This window comes from Vulpes lagopus, chromosome 5 (genome assembly GCF_018345385.1).
Source record: "Vulpes lagopus strain Blue_001 chromosome 5, ASM1834538v1, whole genome shotgun sequence".
Taxonomy (NCBI): domain Eukaryota; kingdom Metazoa; phylum Chordata; class Mammalia; order Carnivora; family Canidae; genus Vulpes; species Vulpes lagopus.
The window spans coordinates 122,260,683-122,280,782 of record NC_054828.1 but is presented as its reverse complement, the minus strand read 5'-3'; the positions used below and the strand labels follow the sequence as shown (position 1 = coordinate 122,280,782).

The following is a 20,100-nucleotide window of genomic DNA, read 5'->3' as shown; positions in this document are numbered from 1 at the left end:
AAGGTAGAGGTTGGCTAAAGGCACGGAAAGCACATTTCAGATTTCCCTTTTGCAAATCCTGCGTTGATATGTGATCTCATGCCCGCCTTTAGGATGAGGCATCTATTCAGAATTGCTACACTGCATCACTCTCAGGGGCATGGTTTGTAGAATACACATACAAGACGTGTGAGGATATAGAACACACTGCAAAGGGTGCCCCCTGGAGGTGTGAAGCGCCAGGGCCCGAAGGTATTGTCTTTGGCTGTTGGGGCTTCAGGTGAATCCTGTTACATGCAACAGTAACCCAGCTACCACTTGTATATCCATTTAAAAAAAAATTATTTATTTATTTATTTATTTATTCATTCATTCATTCATTCATTCATTCATGAGACACACAGAGAGAGGGAGGCAGAGACACAGGCCCAGGGGAGAAGCGGGCTCCATGCAGGGACCCTGGGGTGGTGACCTGAGCCACCCGGCGCCCCACGCGCTATGCTTTACCTATTTTCCTTAATCTATGACAATCCTGTAAGACTATTCTGTACGGCTGTTTTGCAGACGAGGCGGCCGGAGCGCAGGCTTGTAAGGTCAGGCAGGCTCCTCGGGCGGTGCGGCTCCCGCGGCGGCGCTGCAGCTCGGCCGTCCCGGGCCTGAGGGTTCACTTTCCGCCAGGCCCGCCTGGGGGCGCCCTCGAGCCCGCACATGCGCACCTGGCCCGGGCCGGGGGCTGGACCCCCTAGGCCGCCCGTTACCCGGCGGCTGCGAGTGGCGCCACGGGGCGTCCCTTCGCCTTCCCGAGGCTCCTCGTCCTCCTCCAGGGGCCTCCGGTGGGGGTGTCGGGAGGGCGATGCATTCGTCTCTGCAGCCGCCAGGCCCCGGCGGGGGAGGTGCCGGGCCCGGGGCCAGGAGCCCCCTGCACCCCGCTCGCCCTCAGGGGCCGCGGGTTTGTTTGTTTGTTTGTTTTTCCCCTAAAGATTTTATGTATCTATTCATGAGAGACAGAGAGAGGGAGGCAGAGACACAGGCGGCGGGAGCAGCGGGCTGCAGGCAGGGAGCCCGATGTGGGAGTCCATCCTGGGACTCCAGGGTCACGCCGCGGGCCCGAAGCAGGTGCTAAGCCGCGGAGCCACCGGGCCGCGCCCCACGGTCAGCGCGTCCCCGGGGACGCGCGCGCAGGCCGGGCCCTTCCTGCCGCCGGAACCGTGTTCCCGCGGGCGCGCGTCCCGGCCGGAAGGCAGCGGGGAGGGCCGGAAGCCGCGCGGCGGCGGCGCAGCGTGTCCGTGCGGAGGGAGGGAGAGCGAGCGCGGAGCGGCGCCGGGCGCGGCGAACATGGCGGCGTTTTCTGGTGCGTCCTCGGAGCGCGCGGGCGCGGGCGCGGGGGCGGGCGGCTCCCCGGGCGCTGCGGGCCGAGGGGGGCGGCGGGGGCGGGGGGCCCGCTGGCGGCGGCGGGGCGAGGGTGGGGGCGGGGGCGGCCGGCCGGGCGTCGCCCCGCCCCCCCCCCCCCCCCCCCGCCGTCCCCCCGGAGCCGCCGACCCGCTCGGGCGCCGCGGCGCTGGGCCTCCCGCCGGGTTGACGTGGCGGCGGCCGGGCTCCCCCGCGGGCCTCTCCTCGGGGTCACTCCCCGTCTCGCCGCCCCCCTGCTCTGTCCGCGGTCTCGCGAAGCTGCCGCAGGGCGGCGAGGCCTCCTGCCGTCTGGGCCGGCTCCGGTGCTCCGGTTAGAACACGTCCCGGACTTGCTTCCCTTACTCCTCGAAGGGCGTCGGGAATCGCACGTCTTTAATCAGCAGAGAGCAGTGGGGTCTGTGCGACTCCGAGTAGGAAGCAGGCGAAACCCAGAGGGGTGGCGGGGTGGCTGCTTTGCTTTCCCCGGCTCTCCCAAGACTATATATATATTTTTTAATTTTATTTATTTATGCATGAGAGAGAGAGGCACAGACAGGCAGAGGGAGAAGCAGGCTCCATGCAGGGAGCCCCATGCGGGACTCGATCCCGGGTCTCCAGGATCACGCCCTGGGCTCAAGGCAGAGGCCCAACCACTGAGCCACCCGGGCAGCCCCCATCCAAGAGTCTTGGGCAGGGATGGAGATTGCGTTACTGCGTCAGCCATGGCCTTCCCGGCCTCCGTCGTGCCCCGAGCCACCCAGGTGCTCCTACTTGAAACAAGATTTTTTTAAAATTTATTTTATTTATTTATGATAGTCACACACACACAGAGAGAGGCAGAGACATAGGCAGAGGGAGAAGCAGGCTCCATGCACCGGGAGCCCGATGTGGGATTCGATCCCGGGTCTCCAGGATCGCGCCCTGGGCCAAAGGCAGGCGCCAAACCGCTGCGCCACCCGGGGATCCCGAAGCAAGATTTTATTTATTTGAGACTGGAGAGCGAGCGGCCCTGAGCAGAGGGAGAGAAAGCAGGCTCCCCTGCCTAGCAGGAAGCCAGAGGGGAGGCTCCCATCCCTGGGCCCTGGGATCATGACCTGAGTCCTGAGTCTCAAAGGCAGAGCTCAAGACACTGAGCCACCCAGGTGCCTCTTACAACAAGATTTCCGAGTCGAGGTGCGTGCAGCAGTTCCACATTGTCACCTTGCAGGTTTACTTCTTTGGGAGTCACGCACAGATTTCAAGACTGTAAAAGACTCGTAGAGTCTGTGATGTAAAGACCTAGAATCACAGAACGTGAATATTCCTGTCTTTCCCTTAAATATGAAAGTGCTATGTAGAGAAAACATGGTTCCAAAGCAAACACGCAGAGAGCATGACCAGAATCGAGCAGGACGTCTGGAATTTGCTGAAATTTGCCGTGCTTGCTGCTTGCAGTGTAACAGTTTCGCTGGCGACTCCAGCTTACGGTATACGCTTCGGCATATTTAAGATCATCACTCCCCTTTTTTCAAGCACTTCAGATTTTAGAGCAAGAGAATATAGCTGGACTCTAATGGGAGCAATTCTTAGGAATGTCTGCTGGGATATACAACTGCAGATCTTGATTAGTTTTTTGATCTGTGGATTTTCCTGGGGAGATTTAGAGGTAGGAGAACCTTTTTTTTTTTTTTTTTTTAATTTATTTATTTATGATAGTCACAAAGAGAGAGAGGGGCAGAGACACAGGCAGAGGGAGAAGCAGGCTCCGTGCAGGGAGCCCGGCGTGGGAATCGATCCCGGGTCTCCAGGATCGCGCCCTGGGCCAAAGGCAGGCGCCAAACCGCTGCGCCACCCAGGGATCCCGAGAACCTTTTTTTCAAAAAAGATTTTCATACTTTCCCTATCATTAATATTTATATTAATTAGTTTACTATGTACTAAAATTTTAGTGTCGGACCTATTGTGTTAATTGCTAGTGTGATTCTTCTCACATGCAAACCCCCCCCCCCCCTATTTTTCCAGTGGATGTTTTCAATTTGAAGATTTGTGCCTTTACACAAACAACTATAAGCAATAAAAAATTTCCAAATTGGTTATCTCTGGAGCTTAGAAGTGTTAAGTGTTGTTAGTTTTTTAATAGAAATATGTATTTTTGTAATAATAACAAACTGCATTTTTGGAAATGCAGACTTAAAAATTCTTATTTGGAAAGGAGGTACAGTACATTTGAGAAATGACAAAATACAATCAGAAATAACCCAGTCTATTAACTTGGGACTGGGTTCAAAGTGAATCATTTAAATATCTGAACAATTAAGAACAGTAGTTCTTCAGCTATGATCTCCAGTTACCCAAGTTTTCACCACCAGCCCCTCCCTTTTTTAGTTACTGAGTTTGACTATGGTTGCCAGTAAGTTTGGGCCTCTCTCTCCACTTGTCTGTTCACTTTTCTCAGCTGCCCGAAGCTAACTAACCACATGGTCCTTAAATAGTCACGGCACAGGACTTCCACACTATCTCCAGATGAAACAACCAAGATGTTAGTTGAGAAAACTCTTAACTCTGGCATATTTTTCCACCAGTCTAGGAAGGAAGCACTCACTGGTGGCTACTATGTATCAAGTGACAACTATGTGTCAGATGGCATTGCACATTACTATCTCTAATCTTACAGCTCTATGACAGATCATGTTAGCTTGATTTTGTGAGGAAGAAATAGGTTTATGCTCCCAATCCTGTTCCCTATTCTATGAACAGTAATTTTAAGGGCAGTTTAAATTTAGTATGTTCCATTTTTTTTTTGAATTTTATTTTCAGAGATGGGTGTTATGCCTGAGATTGCTCAAGCCGTAGAAGAGATGGATTGGCTGTAAGTACTTAAAGTGTAAATATACCCGTGACAACAATGTTTGGCAGTTGAAACAGTTGTTAGTGATCTTACCAAATATTTTTGAGTCTAGTAGAGTAACTAAAATTCAGTTTTTCTTATGTTTCTCTAAATTATAGGAAGCTTCCTTTTTAAACTTTGATGCATTATTAGCTAGAAAAAATTGGTACTATTTACCAAATAAAAGTCTCTCTTAGATTTATAGTTTAATATGACTTATTTAGCATAGGTGATTTTTTTTTTTTTTTTTTTTTTTGCTAACCAAAATTCTTCAAAATATAATTCTTTTAGTCTCCCAACTGATATCCAGGCTGAATCTATCCCATTGATCCTAGGAGGCGGTGATGTACTTATGGTATGTTTACATTTGGTGAGGTGTTGGGAGTTGAGGGCACACAATTCTGGGGCTGTTTGTGACTCACTTAAAGGTCTCCACAGGCTTAGAAATGATATTTTCACCAAATTACTTTTACTCACAACATTTAGGATATGTACTGTATTCAAAGTAATGAGGCAGAAGTTGTAGGGAACACAGGTGAAAAAGACACAGTCTTTCCCCTTGAGAAGCTTAAACCCAGTAGTGTAGTAAGACAGGTACACGGAGAAATGTGTCAGACAAGGGGCTCTACTTGGGGAAGTAGACTTTGGACAAAGGAAAGATGAAAGAGAAATGCTTTATAAATAGCGTATCAACAAAAGCAATAGTAGAATGCTGGATATGATCCTAGAGTAATTCAGTTAGATGGTGGCATAAAATTGTGTGTGTTGGGAGGAGCATATATTGATATAAAATGGGAAGTATACAGTGAGATTATATGGACTCTTTCTCAAGTGTCATGTTAAAGAATTGGTATTTGTTGGGGGGGGGGATCATTGGAAATTTTTTTTAAGAATTCATTTATTTTAGAGAATGCGTGCAGGGGTGGGGGAAGGAGGAGGAGAAAGAGAATCTCAAGTACTCTGTGCCAAGAGTGGAGTCCGATGCAGGGCTTGATCCCACAACCCTGAGATCACGACCTGAGCCAAAACCAAGAGTCGGACGCTTAACTGACTGAGCCCCCCCAGGCGCCCTGGGATTATTGGAAATTTTTAAGGGGGGATGTGTTACATCATTATAACTGTGTATTTATGAAGACTGATTTGGGAGCAGTTGGTAGGGTAGCTCAGTATTAGATACTGTTAGGATACTTTCGTAATAATCTAGTTTAGAATGATGAGGGCTTGGATTTGAATGGTAGCAATGGGAAAGGAGAGAGCAGATTCTTGGGTGAGGGAGAAGTGACCAGATTGCAGTAGCCACAGTTGACTGAAGGATTCCAAGGAATCTAGAGGCACTGTGAACAATTACAGTAGCCAGTCAGTCTTAAAGATTTCTTCATGGTATCATGTTAAATTGACAACCACAATTGTAAGCTCACCTATTTTTTTCCCACTTAGGCTGCAGAAACGGGAAGTGGAAAAACTGGTGTAAGTAATAAATTTAAATTGGCTTACTTTGTAAGAGTTGATTTTTTTTTTTTTTTTAAAGATTTTATTTATTTATGAGAAACAGAGAGAGAGGCAGAGACACAGGCAGAGGGAGAAGCAGGCTCCATGCAGGGAGACGACGTGGGGCTTGATTCCGGGTCTCCAGGATCACGCCTTGGGCTGAAGGCGGTGCTAAACTGCTGAGCCACCTGGGCTGCTCATAAGAGTTGATTTTTAAAGCAAGTTTGAACATTAGTTTTTATTTTGAAATATTAAATAAAATAACCTTTTCCAAAATGTAAGGGATTGATTGCTTGCCACTGAGAGTGATATTTTAGTTGCCAGCTAATTCTGAAGTAAGATCTACGAGTGTAGGTATAAGAATAGTATAGTTTTAAACTGATCATGGGTAAAGAGTTGCAGTGTCTTTAGTCTATATTTATTTCTGAATTAACGCAATGGCTCTAGTAACATAGAGGCTGCAAATAGAGGTGGCTCTCCTGTTGGCCTGGACCAGGGAAGCAGTTTGTCAGACTCGACGGTATTTTTCCTCTTTGTGTAGGTTCCTTCTGAAGGACCCCATTATTTATGGTTTTGGGTTGTCAACTGCCTCCTGTTTTGTTCATTCATTTTTTTAAAATTTTTATTTATATTTAAAGACTCTATTTTCCTTTCTTTTTCTTTTCTTTCCTTTTCTTTTCTTCTTTCTTTCTTTCTTTTTCTTTTCTTTCTTTCCTTTCTTTCTTTTCTTTCTTTCTTTTTTTCTTTCTTTCTTTCTTTCTTTCTTTCTTTCTTCCTTCCTTCCTTTCCTTCCTTTCCTTCCTTTCCTTCCTTTCCTTCCTTTCCTTCCTTTCCTTCCTTTCCTTCCTTTCCTTCCTTTCCTTCCTTTCTTTCGTGTGGGGAGCGCAGAGAAGGAGGGAGAAGCAGGGTCCCCGCTAAGCATGGAGCCCAACTCAGGGCCCGATCCCATGACCATGCTTAATTGACTGAGCCACCCAGGTGCCCATTTCCTTCATTTAATCAATTCTCTTGTTATCTTGCTGGTATTTCGGGTGTGAACAAATGAAGTTAGAGTAACAGTTTGGAATATGTAATTATTTAATATGCAAGTATAACTTATAACACTGATGGTTAATGGTTATTAATATCTGAGTACTAATGTAGAGAACTGTTGTTTCTTTGGTAGGCTTTCAGTATTCCAGTTATCCAGATAGTTTATGAAACTCTGAAAGACCAACAGGAAGGCAAAAAAGGAAAAACAACCATTAAAACTGGTGCTTCAGGTAAGTTTTGCATATTAATATTTTTCTTTTTTGTAAAAATAGTAATGAGAATTACTAGCATTGGTAGATGGGAAGTAGAGTATGCTTTTTTTTAAAATCAGTATTTGGGAGGTAGGAGTGTTGGCATCTGGTGACCTGGAAATCGGGGATGCTAAATGCCATTTATAGCATAAACAGTGAAAGATTGTCCCTCCTAAAATACTAATAGTGCTTTCTTTGAGAAAACACTGGCATTTTGGAAATTATGTGTAGTTATTTTAATGTTTTTCTTAATACCTTTTATATCTAATATTAAAGATAAGTTGGTACAATGTTTTACAAAAGTATTAAGGATTTTTATAAAAAAATTGATGGAGTAAAAGTCCATGATGGTGGGAAATACTGCCTTCCACACGGAAAGGAGGCATGCATTGTTTTTCCTTTAAGATAAGAAAGGAGTCCAGGAAGTTAAAATGTAAAGTGTAAATTTTAAAATCTGTTTCTTATGTTTAGTCCTATTTACATAGAGATCGATCCTTTACTAGGATTTCCAGTCCTGTCTATGCCATGTATAATCTTACATCAATTCCTCATCTGTAAATTGTATTGTTTTCATTAAATGGTTCTCAATTCTGTTCTATTTTGAGTAATCTATGGTTTTGTTATATTTTGATACAACTTGTTTAGTCTTTTGAGTCACATTTGTTTCATGATACAAAACAAGATTGTAACAAAATTGCAAGCTTAAGTAGAGTGAACTTGGCATATCAACATTTTTTTCTTCTCAGTAATTTGAAAGTAACAATGTTGCATAGTTCATAGAATGAACTCACTTGTAACTGAATTGTGAGATAATGGACATGAACTCTGTAGATTATTGGCCTATTTGAAAGTAGTTTTAGAACTTGTAACAACTATAAATGATCACTTTTATAGTTGGTGATAAAAGAGAATGCTTCCAGAGGAGAATAACCAGAATGGTGGTAGTTTCAAAAATCATGGCCTGTGAGGAATAAAGAAATTAGGTGTTTAAACTTGGAGAGACAAGTGCAAAAGAGGTTAGGTAATTCTAAAATCATCGAAGGGATCTGGAGAGAAAATAACTGTTCCAGAAAGGACCAGAACTAATTAGAAATAACCTAATGAAGATTTCTGTTTAAGTATTTACTAGTAACTACATGGAGCCCACAATGAGGGAGAGAAAGAGTAAGTTATTTCTCAAAGTGTTTAAGTAGATGATCGATATTATTTGACCACAAATAATCTAGAAAAGATTTCTACATTGGCAGGAAATTGTCCTGAAAACATGTAGAGTTCTTCAGCTATTACAATTCTTTGGTTATCTGTAGACTATTAAAATGTTTTAGAAAAGGAAAATGTTGATCCCATACAAATGAGGGAAAAATTGTGACTTTTGAATGTGATATTGACTTATTTAAAGGACTTGCTTTTCTTTTGCAAATGATACAGCAATACTTAACTAGATCTGGATATGTTAGTCATTTATTTCAACATATTTAGTTATCAAAGCTTCATTTTATCATTGCCTTCATAGTTACGACAAAGACCATCGTCATCTACTGCCAAGTGCGGTGGAGCAAGTGAGGAGGAAAGGATGTGCCCAGAGAGCAGTGATTATCCCCTTTGACCTATGTTAGTTTTCACTTTCAATTTTGCCTTTAATAAAAACAGCAAAACATTACTTGTACATTCCCAAATAGTTTGTAAAACCATATTAAATCTAGAGGAATTAAGGTATAATATAAAATTAAAATACTTGGATTATTGTTTAGAGAATGTTAATTTCATATGATTGTGTGTGACTTACTTTAATTTTAGTGCTCAACAAATGGCAGATGAACCCGTATGATAGAGGATCTGCTTTTGGTAAGTGGATAGATTTTAGCAGCTTATATGTAATTTGGAAATCTATTTTCAGTAATACTTGAGAATATCAAGAAAATTATGAAAAAGAATGGTAAATGAAGATTTAATTTACCAGATATTGGTACTATGTCCAATATTACTTAAATGTAGTTTAGTAGTGACATAGGAATAGTCAAAAAAGTCATTGGAATATAATGGAAATATGTCCCAGTAAATATGATAATTTAATATACAGAAAACAATATTCATTTCAGTAGGAAAAAGGATTTATTCAGTAAGGGTGCTGGTATAATTGATGCTCCATCTGGAGCAATGTAAAATTAACTTAGAAACAAATTCAACATGTACTTAGGATTTAAATATGCATATATATATATATATATATATATATATATATAATTTAAATATAGAAAACTAAATGTACAATTTTGGGGTGGGGGAATTTTCCTAACCCAAATAGGAAACTTGGAAATTGTAAAAGATTGAGGTTTATTTTTGTACAGTAAAAAAAAATACATAAATGGAAAAGATACCACAGAAAAAAAAATAGTGAACACTTGCAATGTTGATGAAAGATAAGGAATACATATAAACTGCTGAGAGGTTCTTGAATACATAGCAGATTAGGTTACCTATTTTGGTAAGAAGGATCACCAAAAATGGTGATTTCACTTTTTGTAAAAGTGGGCAAAGGTTGTGAATAGACCGGTCACAGAAGAGCAAATCCAAATGGCAATAAACATTCAAAAATAACATTTATAGGTAGTAGAGAAATGGAAATTAAAGTTACAGGGAGATAACTCTTTTACACTTATTTGATTGATTAGAATCAGAGTGATAATTGACCAAACAAATTATTGCCTTTTTGGAAGGCAGTTTGGTATTCCCAATTAAAATTTATTTTTTTATTTTTAAAATTTTTTAAAAAATATTTATTCATGAGAGATACAGAGAGAGGCAGAGACAGGCTCCATGCAGGAAGCCCGATATGGGTCTTGATCCCAGGACTCTCGGATCACTCCCTGAGCCAAAGGCAGACACTCAACCACTGAGCCACCCAGGCGTCCCCCCAATTAAAATTTAAAATGTGTATTTATTTCTGGAAGATTTAGCCCTTTGGAATAAATGTGCCAGGATATAAAGATATACATACAAAGCTGTTTGGTGCAACATTATCTGTAATGGTAAAAACTGTCAACAAGATGAATGTTATCGCTGACAGATTGGTTAAAACAGATTAGGATGTATCCAAGGACTATTGTGTAGCCATTACAGAGAATGAGTCAGAACTACAGTGTTGACTTGGAGGAATTTTCTACAGGTGTTGGTGAGCAAGAAAAGCTGGATGCAAAAAAATATACAGTGGGCATGAGGAATCATGCCCAAAACAGAGAAAAATATCCAAACTGCTGCTGTCTACCCTATGGCCTCTAATTTACTATCAAGTTTATATCTGTAGAACTGCATAAAGAATTTTTAAAAATAAAAATTTTAAGGATTTGCCATTGCTTAGGGAACTTTTTATGAAGTTCAAAGTTTTATAGATTGTAGCAACCATATGAATAAGAATTTATACTTTGAATAAATTAATTTCTGGTCAGTGAAGTAAAATGTGTGATGAGATGCTTTTCTTGAAAGTTTGTTCTGTATTCAGGTGCTGAATATGGGTTGTAAGCCTGAACCGGAACAGAAGTTACAGTTTCTTTCCATTACAAACAAGAGCTATATGCTTTCCTTAGAGTTAGTAAGCATTAATAAGTACTGACTGACCCTGAGGTATAATGTAGAACCACCTAATTTTTCAGGGTCCTAGTATTCGCAGATAACGATGATAAGTTTATTTATTTGTGCTTTTTCCTGCTTTATGGTTCTGGATCCATGGATTTGGCAATAAGCCAGAGATACTTCCTGTTTTCCTTTTAGTGTAGTATTTGCTCAAGCTCTAAGTTAAGCATAAAATCAGAGCAACAGGTATTGATGAGTGAGTGCTGTGTCCCCTCTGAGGATCCATTTCTTTAAAAGACTAGAGAATGGTTGTCTAAACACATTTGTGTTGGTGATACAGCTATTCTATCAGTGGGTGTGAGATTAGGTACTGTGTTGATTCCTTTGCAGACTTGATGCAGTAAAATCTTGTCCTAGTTAACACATAATCGTATAGAAACTAGCCTGCCACATGGCTGAGGCCCTCCAAAGAATGAGTAAGGGCGAGTACTTTTCGGGAAGATCTTATTATTCAGGAGTCAGCAAGTCTCAGTGTCAGGAATGGTGCAACAAGTGAAGGAATTATTTTGTTTGATGAGACTGAATGATATTTATTTCAGGATGCTTAATTTATGTAATCTAAACTGACACGGTTTTTTTGTGTCTTTCTCAAATCCAGCAATTGGGTCTGATGGTCTTTGTTGTCAAAGCAGAGAAGTGAAAGAGTGGCATGGATGCAGAGCTACAAAAGGATTAACGAAAGGTATTTAAATTGCATTTGTATTTGTATCAGCTTGTGAAGTAATATATTAATACATGGACTTCCTTTAAGTGGCTTTAAATCAAGGATCTGAAAAGATTTCTAATGTTACAAAAAGATCTACAGGTTTTCATTTGGAACATACAAATTGTAATTCAGAAACAGTGGGAAAGTGGCTATGTGGTAAATGAGTCAGGTTTGTATAAATCTCAAAATATTTTGACCTTATAGGGAAGCACTACTATGAAGTATCCTGTCATGACCAAGGTTTATGCAGAGTTGGGTGGTCTTCCATGCAGGCTTCCTTAGACCTAGGTAAGTGTTTCTAAAATAAACTGAATTTTCTGATTTATATTTGTGGCTTGTTGACATTTTATTGCAGTAGGGAGCTAAATAACAACCTTAACCACACAAAGTTTATATTTTCAAGACTTGGAAATAATCTATATATACCTCTCTGTTCCAAAAATATTTGAAGTACTAAAAATTACTTAGTATTACAGTATAAAATGGGAAAATAAGGGTAAGAATATGAGAGAAGTCTGAGTACAGTTAGTATGCATAAATGTGTACCACACAATATTGCATAGATGCTTCAAGTTTTGTAGATTTACAGATTTGTACATTACTTTTAGTTTTATATTTACTTTTAACCATGTAAATAAAATACATTTTAAAATCTAGGTACTGACAAATTTGGATTTGGCTTTGGTGGAACAGGGAAGAAATCCCATAATAAACAATTTGATAATTATGGAGAGGTAAGTTGTATTATCGACCTAATCGTAGCATTAGTGAGTTTTCTTGTGTACTTACTTGATCACTCATGACATGTCTAGGATTATAAAAGGGACTCTGAAATTCAAGTGGATTTTCTGAGTGTTTTCTACAGAAAGTTCAGATTTGGATTTCAGTGAAGAAATCCAAAGTGAGATAACTTTTTCTTTTGTACCATTTATTAGCCTCTCCACAGTATATTACCTTGTCTCTGTTTTTACCTATTTTGATTTTGGCTTTGCCTTGAATGAGTATGTTCTTCTATTATTTTTAATTACGGTGAATCTAAATGTGGTTTTCTGGCAAGTCTAAATCTATAGTAATGTGGGTGAACCTGAATATCATGTTGATTTTAGAAAGCCTGGGAAGATGCCTCTACCATGATATAGGATATGCTATAGTTGGCATTTTGTTTTTAAAGATTTTATTTTTATGTAATCTCTACACCCAACGTGGGGCTTGAACTCAGAACCCTGAGATCAATACTTGTGTGCTACACTGACTGAGCCAGCCAGGCTCCCCAATAGTCATTTTTGACACCTACATTAGGGCTTCAAGGAATTATTTTGAAGCACTGACGTACTTTTGATGTAGCTGTATGTGAACTTTTAGCTTTAATTTACAATGATTATTTCTATTAACAGCACTTTCTGCTTTTCTAGGAATTCACTATGCATGATACCATTGGATGTTACCTTGATATAGATAAAGGGCATGTCAAATTCTCCAAAAATGGTAAATGTTCAATAGATTGTCTTACTAGAGAAGACATGATACCCAGTATTTGTGATTTATAATTCCCTTTCCCTCTTTTTCAGTCCTCCCTCCCTCGCTGCCCTTCTTTTGAACCAATACTTCTTGAGCATCTACTCTATGCCAGGCACATGGTACTTGCTGGAGATAGAGCAGAAGACGGAGTAGACAGACATGTTTAGTCTTGTGGCTTACTTGTTGGTGGGGAGAGAGACAGATACCTAAATATGTTAGGTTGGAACAAGTGCACTGAAGTGGAGTCAGAGTAAGGGAATGGTGGGTGATAAAGTCTAGGGGTGTGCTACTTTATACTGGGTGGTCAGAGAAGCCTTCTCTGATAAGGTGACATTTGTGTACCAATCTGAATGAGTTGGGTGGTGGGTCATATAAAAATCTTCAGAGTATTTCAAGCAGAGGGAACAGTCAATGCAAAGGCCTTGAGACAAGTGTGCTTGAGGTATTTGAGTAACACCAAGGAGGCAGGCCAGTGGGTCTGAAGCACACTCAGCATGGGGGTGCTGATAGAATGTAGGTCAGTTGAGGTAGTGAGGCCAGGCCATATAGAGCTTTCTAGACCAGGATGCAAGCTTTTTGGGTGAGATTGGAAGCCATTAGAGTTTTCAGTAGAGAATTGGTGTCTTCTTCCTTCACTTTCACTGTGTCATGACTTCTGTGTTAAAAACAGAGTGGCTGGGGTGGTAGCAGTAGATAGGGAGCCAGTTGGATGCTGGGGGTTCTATTTGGGGCATATTAAATATGAGATACTTATTACACAACTAAGTCATGAAGTCAAGTAAGTGGTTAAATGTGTAAGTCAGGAGGTCAGGGTTGGATCTACAGGTTTGAGAGATATTGGCTTATAGGTGGTATTTAAAGCTAGAGTACTGGATGAGATCACCTAGGCAATGAGAGTAAGGCATAGAAGAAATCTGAGTCCTCTGGGGTTCTTGTGGTTAGAGGTCAGCGAATTGAGGAGAATCTAGCAGAGGTGAAGGAGGAGGAGAACCAAGAGTTCCTGCAGTCCCAGTGAAGAAAGTATTTGTAGGAGGAGGGAAGAATCAGATTGTATCCAGTGCTGCTGGTGAGTGTAGCCTAGAAGGAAAGATGAAGGTGTTAATCACTGGGTTTGGCAAGTGAATATTACTAATGATCTCTGTTTTGGTGAGCATGGCAAGTGGGTTGAGGGACACCTGATTGGGAATCACTTCAATAGAGAATGGGATGAGATGAAATCAGGGAGTTTTACTACAAATGAGAGAAGAAAAGTAAAAGGTAAATAGAGGAAGATGTGGATTCCAGGAGGTTGTCTGTGTTTTAATGTACAGTATGCTTGTATGCCATGGACTGTCTCGTAGAAGTGTCTGATGAAGGTGATTTGATGCAAAGGGAATGATTGAAAATGTAGAGGGGGGGAGGAATGGCACTTTTAGGAGTAAAGTAAAAAAGTGGGGTGTTTGACATTAGGATATAGGACAGGAAAGCATGGATGTGGGCAGATTGGTAGGTTTGATGTAAGTGTGTGGAAGTTCTTTTCTGATCAGTTTGCTTTCTCTCTCTCTCTCTCTCTCTCTTATTTATTTATTTATTTATTTATTTATTTATTTATTTATTTATTTATTTGATTTTTAGGAAAAGACCTTGGTCTGGCATTTGAAATACCACCACATATGAAGAACCAAGCCCTCTTTCCTGCTTGTGTTTTGAAGGTAGTCAGGAAAATTTTGCAATGATTATAAACTACTTTGGTCTGCATTGTTTCATACTGATTGTTTGCTCTTAGGTTAAGAATTTTCGTTTTCTTCCTTTATTCCATGCTAGAATGCTGAACTAAAATTTAACTTCGGTGAAGAAGAATTTAAGTTTCCACCAAAAGATGGTTTTGTTGCTCTTGCCAAGGCATTGGATAGTTATGTTGTCAAATCGCAGCACACAGGTATTGTTCCTGAGAGAGTAAGAATTGCAAGAATGGGGTACTGGCAAAAACTCCAGTAAGGAGGCTTCTCGTAGTGAGTGAGTTACACATGCTCCCTTTGCTGGTTTAGTCCCACATCTTTACTTAACATGTCAGTAAAATTCAGTTTCAAAACCTAATTCATAAACTCTTGAGTATTTGGTTTCAGTTTAGGCATTTTGGGGAATCTGATCATGATGATGATATCTAGTATTTATAAAATTGTGCTTATTAAGTGCCATGGCACTGTGTTAAGTGCTTACATGGATCATTTAATCTTCACAACCTATAAGGTAGTACTCTTCCCATTTTACAGACAAAGACCTCGAGGAATAGGGACTTGACGTTACTTGCCCAAGGTCACACCGCAAGTAAGTGGTAGAACTGAATTTAAACCTAAGCAGGTGGACTCCAAAGCTCATGCTTACCATGTGTTGCCTAATCTATTTCAGTTAAAGTAAATATGTTTCATAGCTTGTTTATCACAAAACATATATCAATTGTAATCATTGCAAGTAAATTTAAAGAAGCTGTAGTTCATTTTAGGAATCTTAGCTTTATTTTATGATCATCCCCTATACTTCTTGACAGTTGCTATTGAAAATTTTGATATTGGAATATTTGTGATCGTGCTGTACAAGTAAAGATATTGAGATGTGATTTGAACTGTTCCGATCATTTTTATTTTCTTAAGGTAACGCGCAGGTGGCACAAACCAAGTTTCTTCCCAATGCTCCAAAAGCTCTCATCGTCGAGCCCTCTCGAGAGTTAGCTGAACAAACTTTGAATAACGTCAAGCAGTTTAAGAAATATATTGATAATCCTAAATTAAGGTAAAGTTTCCTTTTACGCTCAGATACCTGTTTAAGTTTGAGGTGTTTTGGAAGAAAAAAAGAATGATGTAGAAATTCAGGATGCATACATATGCATAGGTGTGACTATGTAACTATTTAACTTTGATATATAGTAGCAATTAGTTATATAAAACTGTTAAGTTTTTTTATTTTTTATTTTGGGGGGCTTTTTTGAGAGAGAGCATGAGTCAGGGGTGGGGGAGAGATAGAATCTTAAGCAGGCTCCACTCCCAGCTCAGAGCCCAACACAAGGATATCAGGATGCTGAGATAATGGCGTGAGCCAAAATCAAGAGTTGGATGCCACCCAGGCACTCCTAAAACTCCTATTTGATAAATTTATTTTTAAAAGAGTTGAGATTTTTCTCTTACATGAAGTGTCATGGTCTACTAAACAGTATCAGTAAAAATTTTTTATTTTGTATTTCTTAAAGATTTATTATTTTAGAGCATGTGCATGTCCGTTCGAGTGGGGAGTGTCGAGCAGAGGGAGGGGGAAAGAGAAGCTTAAGCAGACTCCTCCCTGAGTGTATATCTGAAGCAGGGCTTGATCCCATGACCCTGAGATCATGACCAAGAGCCCAAAACCAAGAATTGGAGGCTTTACTGGCTGCCACCTATGTACCCAAAATTAATTTTTTAAGGGGAACATTTCATTCAATGTTAGAGTCATCACTTCATTTGTGTAGAAAATATATCACTGTTTCTAGCATGTTTATCGACAGTTTGGGGATGCTGGTCTAGCCTGTCTCACAGGAATGAGGATTTTCCATTTGGGCTTCATTCATTGGTTACTACCTAGTCAGAGGGCTCTTGGTACCATTGGAGGGAGACCATAAATTAAGTGATCTTGTAGAATTTCTCGCTCAGTAGCAATCCCTTTTGTTTTGAAGAAGGCCATACCTTATAAACTCTGTGAGGTGATTTGTCGCTTGATTTTTGTTAACTTTACTCTTAATTACCTTTTTTTATTGGAACATAATTCACACACTGTAAAATTCACCATTTAAAGGGTACAGTTCAGGGGCATAGTCAGGTGTGCCAGCATCACCACTGTTTGATTTTAGAAAATTAGGATTGTTGACATCATGCAGGGCCATCTTTTTAATACTGATCTTTTTTACAAATTAAATTTATTCAGGAATAAATTATACTTAATACAATTTTTTTTAGGTAAAATAATTAATTTTGTTTTGAGGATTGATGCATGTCACTCATTTGGAAACTATTTGAATATCTACTACGTGAAGTCTTAGGCTCAAGATCCAGGATATGACAATGAGAAAGTCTTTGCTTTCACAGAATTAAGTTTGGGAGCATGGGGATTGTGTGAATGGGAGAGAAACAATGGAATAAATGGGGTAAGATGCCTTGAGGATACAGTAGGGAAGGTCACTGTAGGAGAACACAAGCAGGGCATCTGCTCCTTGTAAGGAACTTGGAATTCTTCATAAGAAAGTGTTTTTTGGAAGAATGTAAAATGCTAGTATGAATGAATTTTTGTGCTACAATTACGTATAAAGGGTTAACATGTCTGTGGACAGGGACTAGAAGGGAAGATGGATAATAAAATCAGTTTGTTAGGAAGGTAAAGTGGTTTACTCATTTTGGTATTCTGTACGAATGAGCCTTCCTGGAAAACCCAGCCCAAGTCCTAGTCTGTGAAGCTAACCTAGCTGTATCAGCCCAGTCCTTTCACACACCTTGGATACCACTGATTTTGTAGGCCTCACCTTAATCTTTATACACTAACATGTGTTAGTGTCTCTTGTTATAAATATGCATAGCTTTGCTCATCCCAACTTAGTTTTACAGTCCTTAAGGTGAGGCTGTTCTTTTTTTTTTAAGTTTTTATTTACTTATTTATTCATGAAAGACACAGAGAAAGGCAGAGACATAGGCAGAGGAAGAAGCAGACTCCAGGCAGGTAGCCTGATGTGGGACTCGATCCTCAGACCGCGGATCACGCCCTGAGCCAGGAGCAGGCAGGTGCTCAACTGCTGAGCCACCCAAGTGTCCCGGGCTGTTCTTTTATATGCCTCAAGCCTATGATACTTTGTACATAAGCATAAATTGGGGTGTGTGGTATCTTCTGCTAAATTTATAGGGATAAATATATCTGATTAGGAAGGAGGATAAGAGTATAAAGTATTGTAGGAGAAGGAATGATAGATTTAAGAACCATAGTTTTCAGACCTGGGAACTTAGGGACCTTATCTAAAAATACGAAGGTAGATATTGGTCCTCTCCTGGATATACTGAATCAGAATTTCCAGGGAATAGGAATTAGAATTTTTTTTTCTTAAAGAAGAATGGCAGCTCTTCCAGGTGATTCTTATATAGACAATCTGGCATCTGATATTAACAGATTTAGGAAATGTCATGGCTCTAGGATGGTAGGTGGTTAGGAAATATGCCAAGATATGGATGTTCATAGGTGAGAAAGCTCTTTGTGTTATTTATTCTCTTATGTAAATTGTTCAGAATTGAAGATAGGAAACCATAAAGCCTATTTTTAATCATAGTGCTCTAAGACTCAGTGTTAATGTCATCTACTTTCTTAGTGTGTTGTAGGATTTCTTAAAAGACTGATCATTAAGAATAAAATTAATAAAGGAAGATACATAGTAGTTATTTCTGATTGAAAATTACCTGGCTGTATCAGGAGGTAATTTTGCCCGCTTCCTAAGGAGACAGTCTTTGTAAATGGCTTTCGTGAGATCTGACTCACACACCATACAGTCCACTCTTAAAGTGTTTAGGTTTAGTCTTCATTAGATTCAGAGTTGTGCAGCTAACTGCAGAACCAATTCTTAAACTTCTCACCTTCAGAGGAAACACCTGTTAGCAGCCTTTCGGCTTCCTTCTTACCTCCCCATGCTGAGGTAGTACTGATTTATTTTCTGTCTGTAGATTTTCCTGTTGGTGACATTTTAATTATTTATTTATTTATTTATTTATTTATTTTTTGTTGGCAACATTTTAAAGGGAATGGACAATAATATGCTCTCTTGTGACTGGCCTCTCTCACTTAGCATGATGTTGTCAGAACTCATTCATGACACAACATGGATCAGTGCTTCATTTTTTTTTTTTTTTAATTTTTATTTATTTATGATAGTCACACACAGAGAGAGAGAGAGAGAGAGGCAGAGACACAGGCAGAGGGAGAAGCAGGCTCCATGCACCAGGAGCCCGACGTGGGATTCGATCCCGGGTCTCCAGGATCGCGCCCTGGGCCAAAGGCAGGCGCCAAACCGCTGCGCCACCCAGGGATCCCCAGTGCTTCATTTTTATTGATGAAAAGTATCCCATTTAAATGCACTCACCATGTTTTTGTTTATGCATCCATAGTTGATGGACATTTGGGTTGTTACCACTTTTTGGCTCCTGTGCTGTGAACATTAGTCTGCAAGTTTTTGCGTGGACATCATTTTCATTTCTTCTGGGTATATATCTACAAGTGGAATTGCTGTATCACACTTCATGTTCGATATTTTCAGGAATGCGTCAACCGTGTTCTAAAGTGACAATATCATTTTTTCATTCCTACTAGTAATGTATGAGGGTTCCAGTTTCTCCAAATCCTCATCAATATTTAACTCTTATTTTGATTATAGCCATCCTGATGGATGTAAAGTAGTGGGTTTGATTTACATTTCTGTAATCCCTAATGATGTTGAACATCTTTTTTTTTTTTTTTTTTTTAAATTTATTTATTTATTCATGAGAGACAGAGAGAGGCAGAGACACAGGCAGAGAGAGAAGCAGGCTCCATGCAGGCAGACCCTATCAGGCAGACCCTATCCCGGGTCTCCAGGATCACGCCCTGGGCTGAAGGCAGCGCTAAACCATTGAGCCACCAGGGCTGCCCCTGAACATTTTTTCTTATGGTTATTGGCTATTTGTAATGTCCACATTCGTTGCCCCTTTTTCAGTTGGGTTGTCTTCTTCTTGTTGAGTTATGAGAGTTCTTTATATATTATGATACCGTGTAATATTATTTATTAGATGTATGATTTGCAAATATTTTCACTCATGTGGTGGGATGTTTTTTCACTCTCTTATACAAAAGTGTTTAATAAATTGATGAAGTCTGTTTTTTCATTTGTTGCTTTTGTTTTGGTATTGTATATGTTGAGACTTTTCCTAACCCAAAGTCATGAAAATGTACCTTTCTGTTTTCTTCTAAGAGTTTTATAGTTTTTTTGTCTTATAATTGCATCTGTAATTAATTTTGGGCAATTTTTGTGTGTAGTATAAAGAAGAGGTTTAACTTCATTCTTTTGCATGTGCATATCCATTTGTTCCAGCACCATTAATTGAGACTTCTTTTGCCCCATAAAATTGCCTTGGCTTAGGTGATCTTTTTTTAACCTAAACATTAACAAAAATTTACTTGGAATGAAAAAAAATTCAAACAATTCAAAAGAATATTCTGTGAAAAATAAG

The 20,100-nt window shown here is 40.1% G+C and overlaps 1 protein-coding gene across 1 annotated transcript in view; it reads left to right on the top strand.

Annotated features, from left to right (window-relative positions):
• The first annotated feature begins 1,223 nt into the window (after window positions 1-1,223).
• DDX1 (DEAD-box helicase 1) overlaps window positions 1,224-20,100 on the top strand; it is a 35,266-nt gene continuing 16,389 nt past the window's right edge. The window contains exons 1-13 of the mRNA XM_041756710.1: window positions 1,224-1,330; window positions 4,165-4,216; window positions 4,526-4,589; window positions 5,672-5,701; window positions 6,888-6,984; window positions 8,803-8,850; window positions 11,234-11,317; window positions 11,546-11,629; window positions 11,999-12,075; window positions 12,754-12,826; window positions 14,474-14,550; window positions 14,663-14,777; window positions 15,490-15,628. Coding sequence (XP_041612644.1) covers window positions 1,315-1,330; window positions 4,165-4,216; window positions 4,526-4,589; window positions 5,672-5,701; window positions 6,888-6,984; window positions 8,803-8,850; window positions 11,234-11,317; window positions 11,546-11,629; window positions 11,999-12,075; window positions 12,754-12,826; window positions 14,474-14,550; window positions 14,663-14,777; window positions 15,490-15,628 — 956 coding nt within the window. The 5' untranslated portion in view covers window positions 1,224-1,314. The remainder of the gene's footprint in view (window positions 1,331-4,164; window positions 4,217-4,525; window positions 4,590-5,671; window positions 5,702-6,887; window positions 6,985-8,802; window positions 8,851-11,233; window positions 11,318-11,545; window positions 11,630-11,998; window positions 12,076-12,753; window positions 12,827-14,473; window positions 14,551-14,662; window positions 14,778-15,489; window positions 15,629-20,100) is intronic.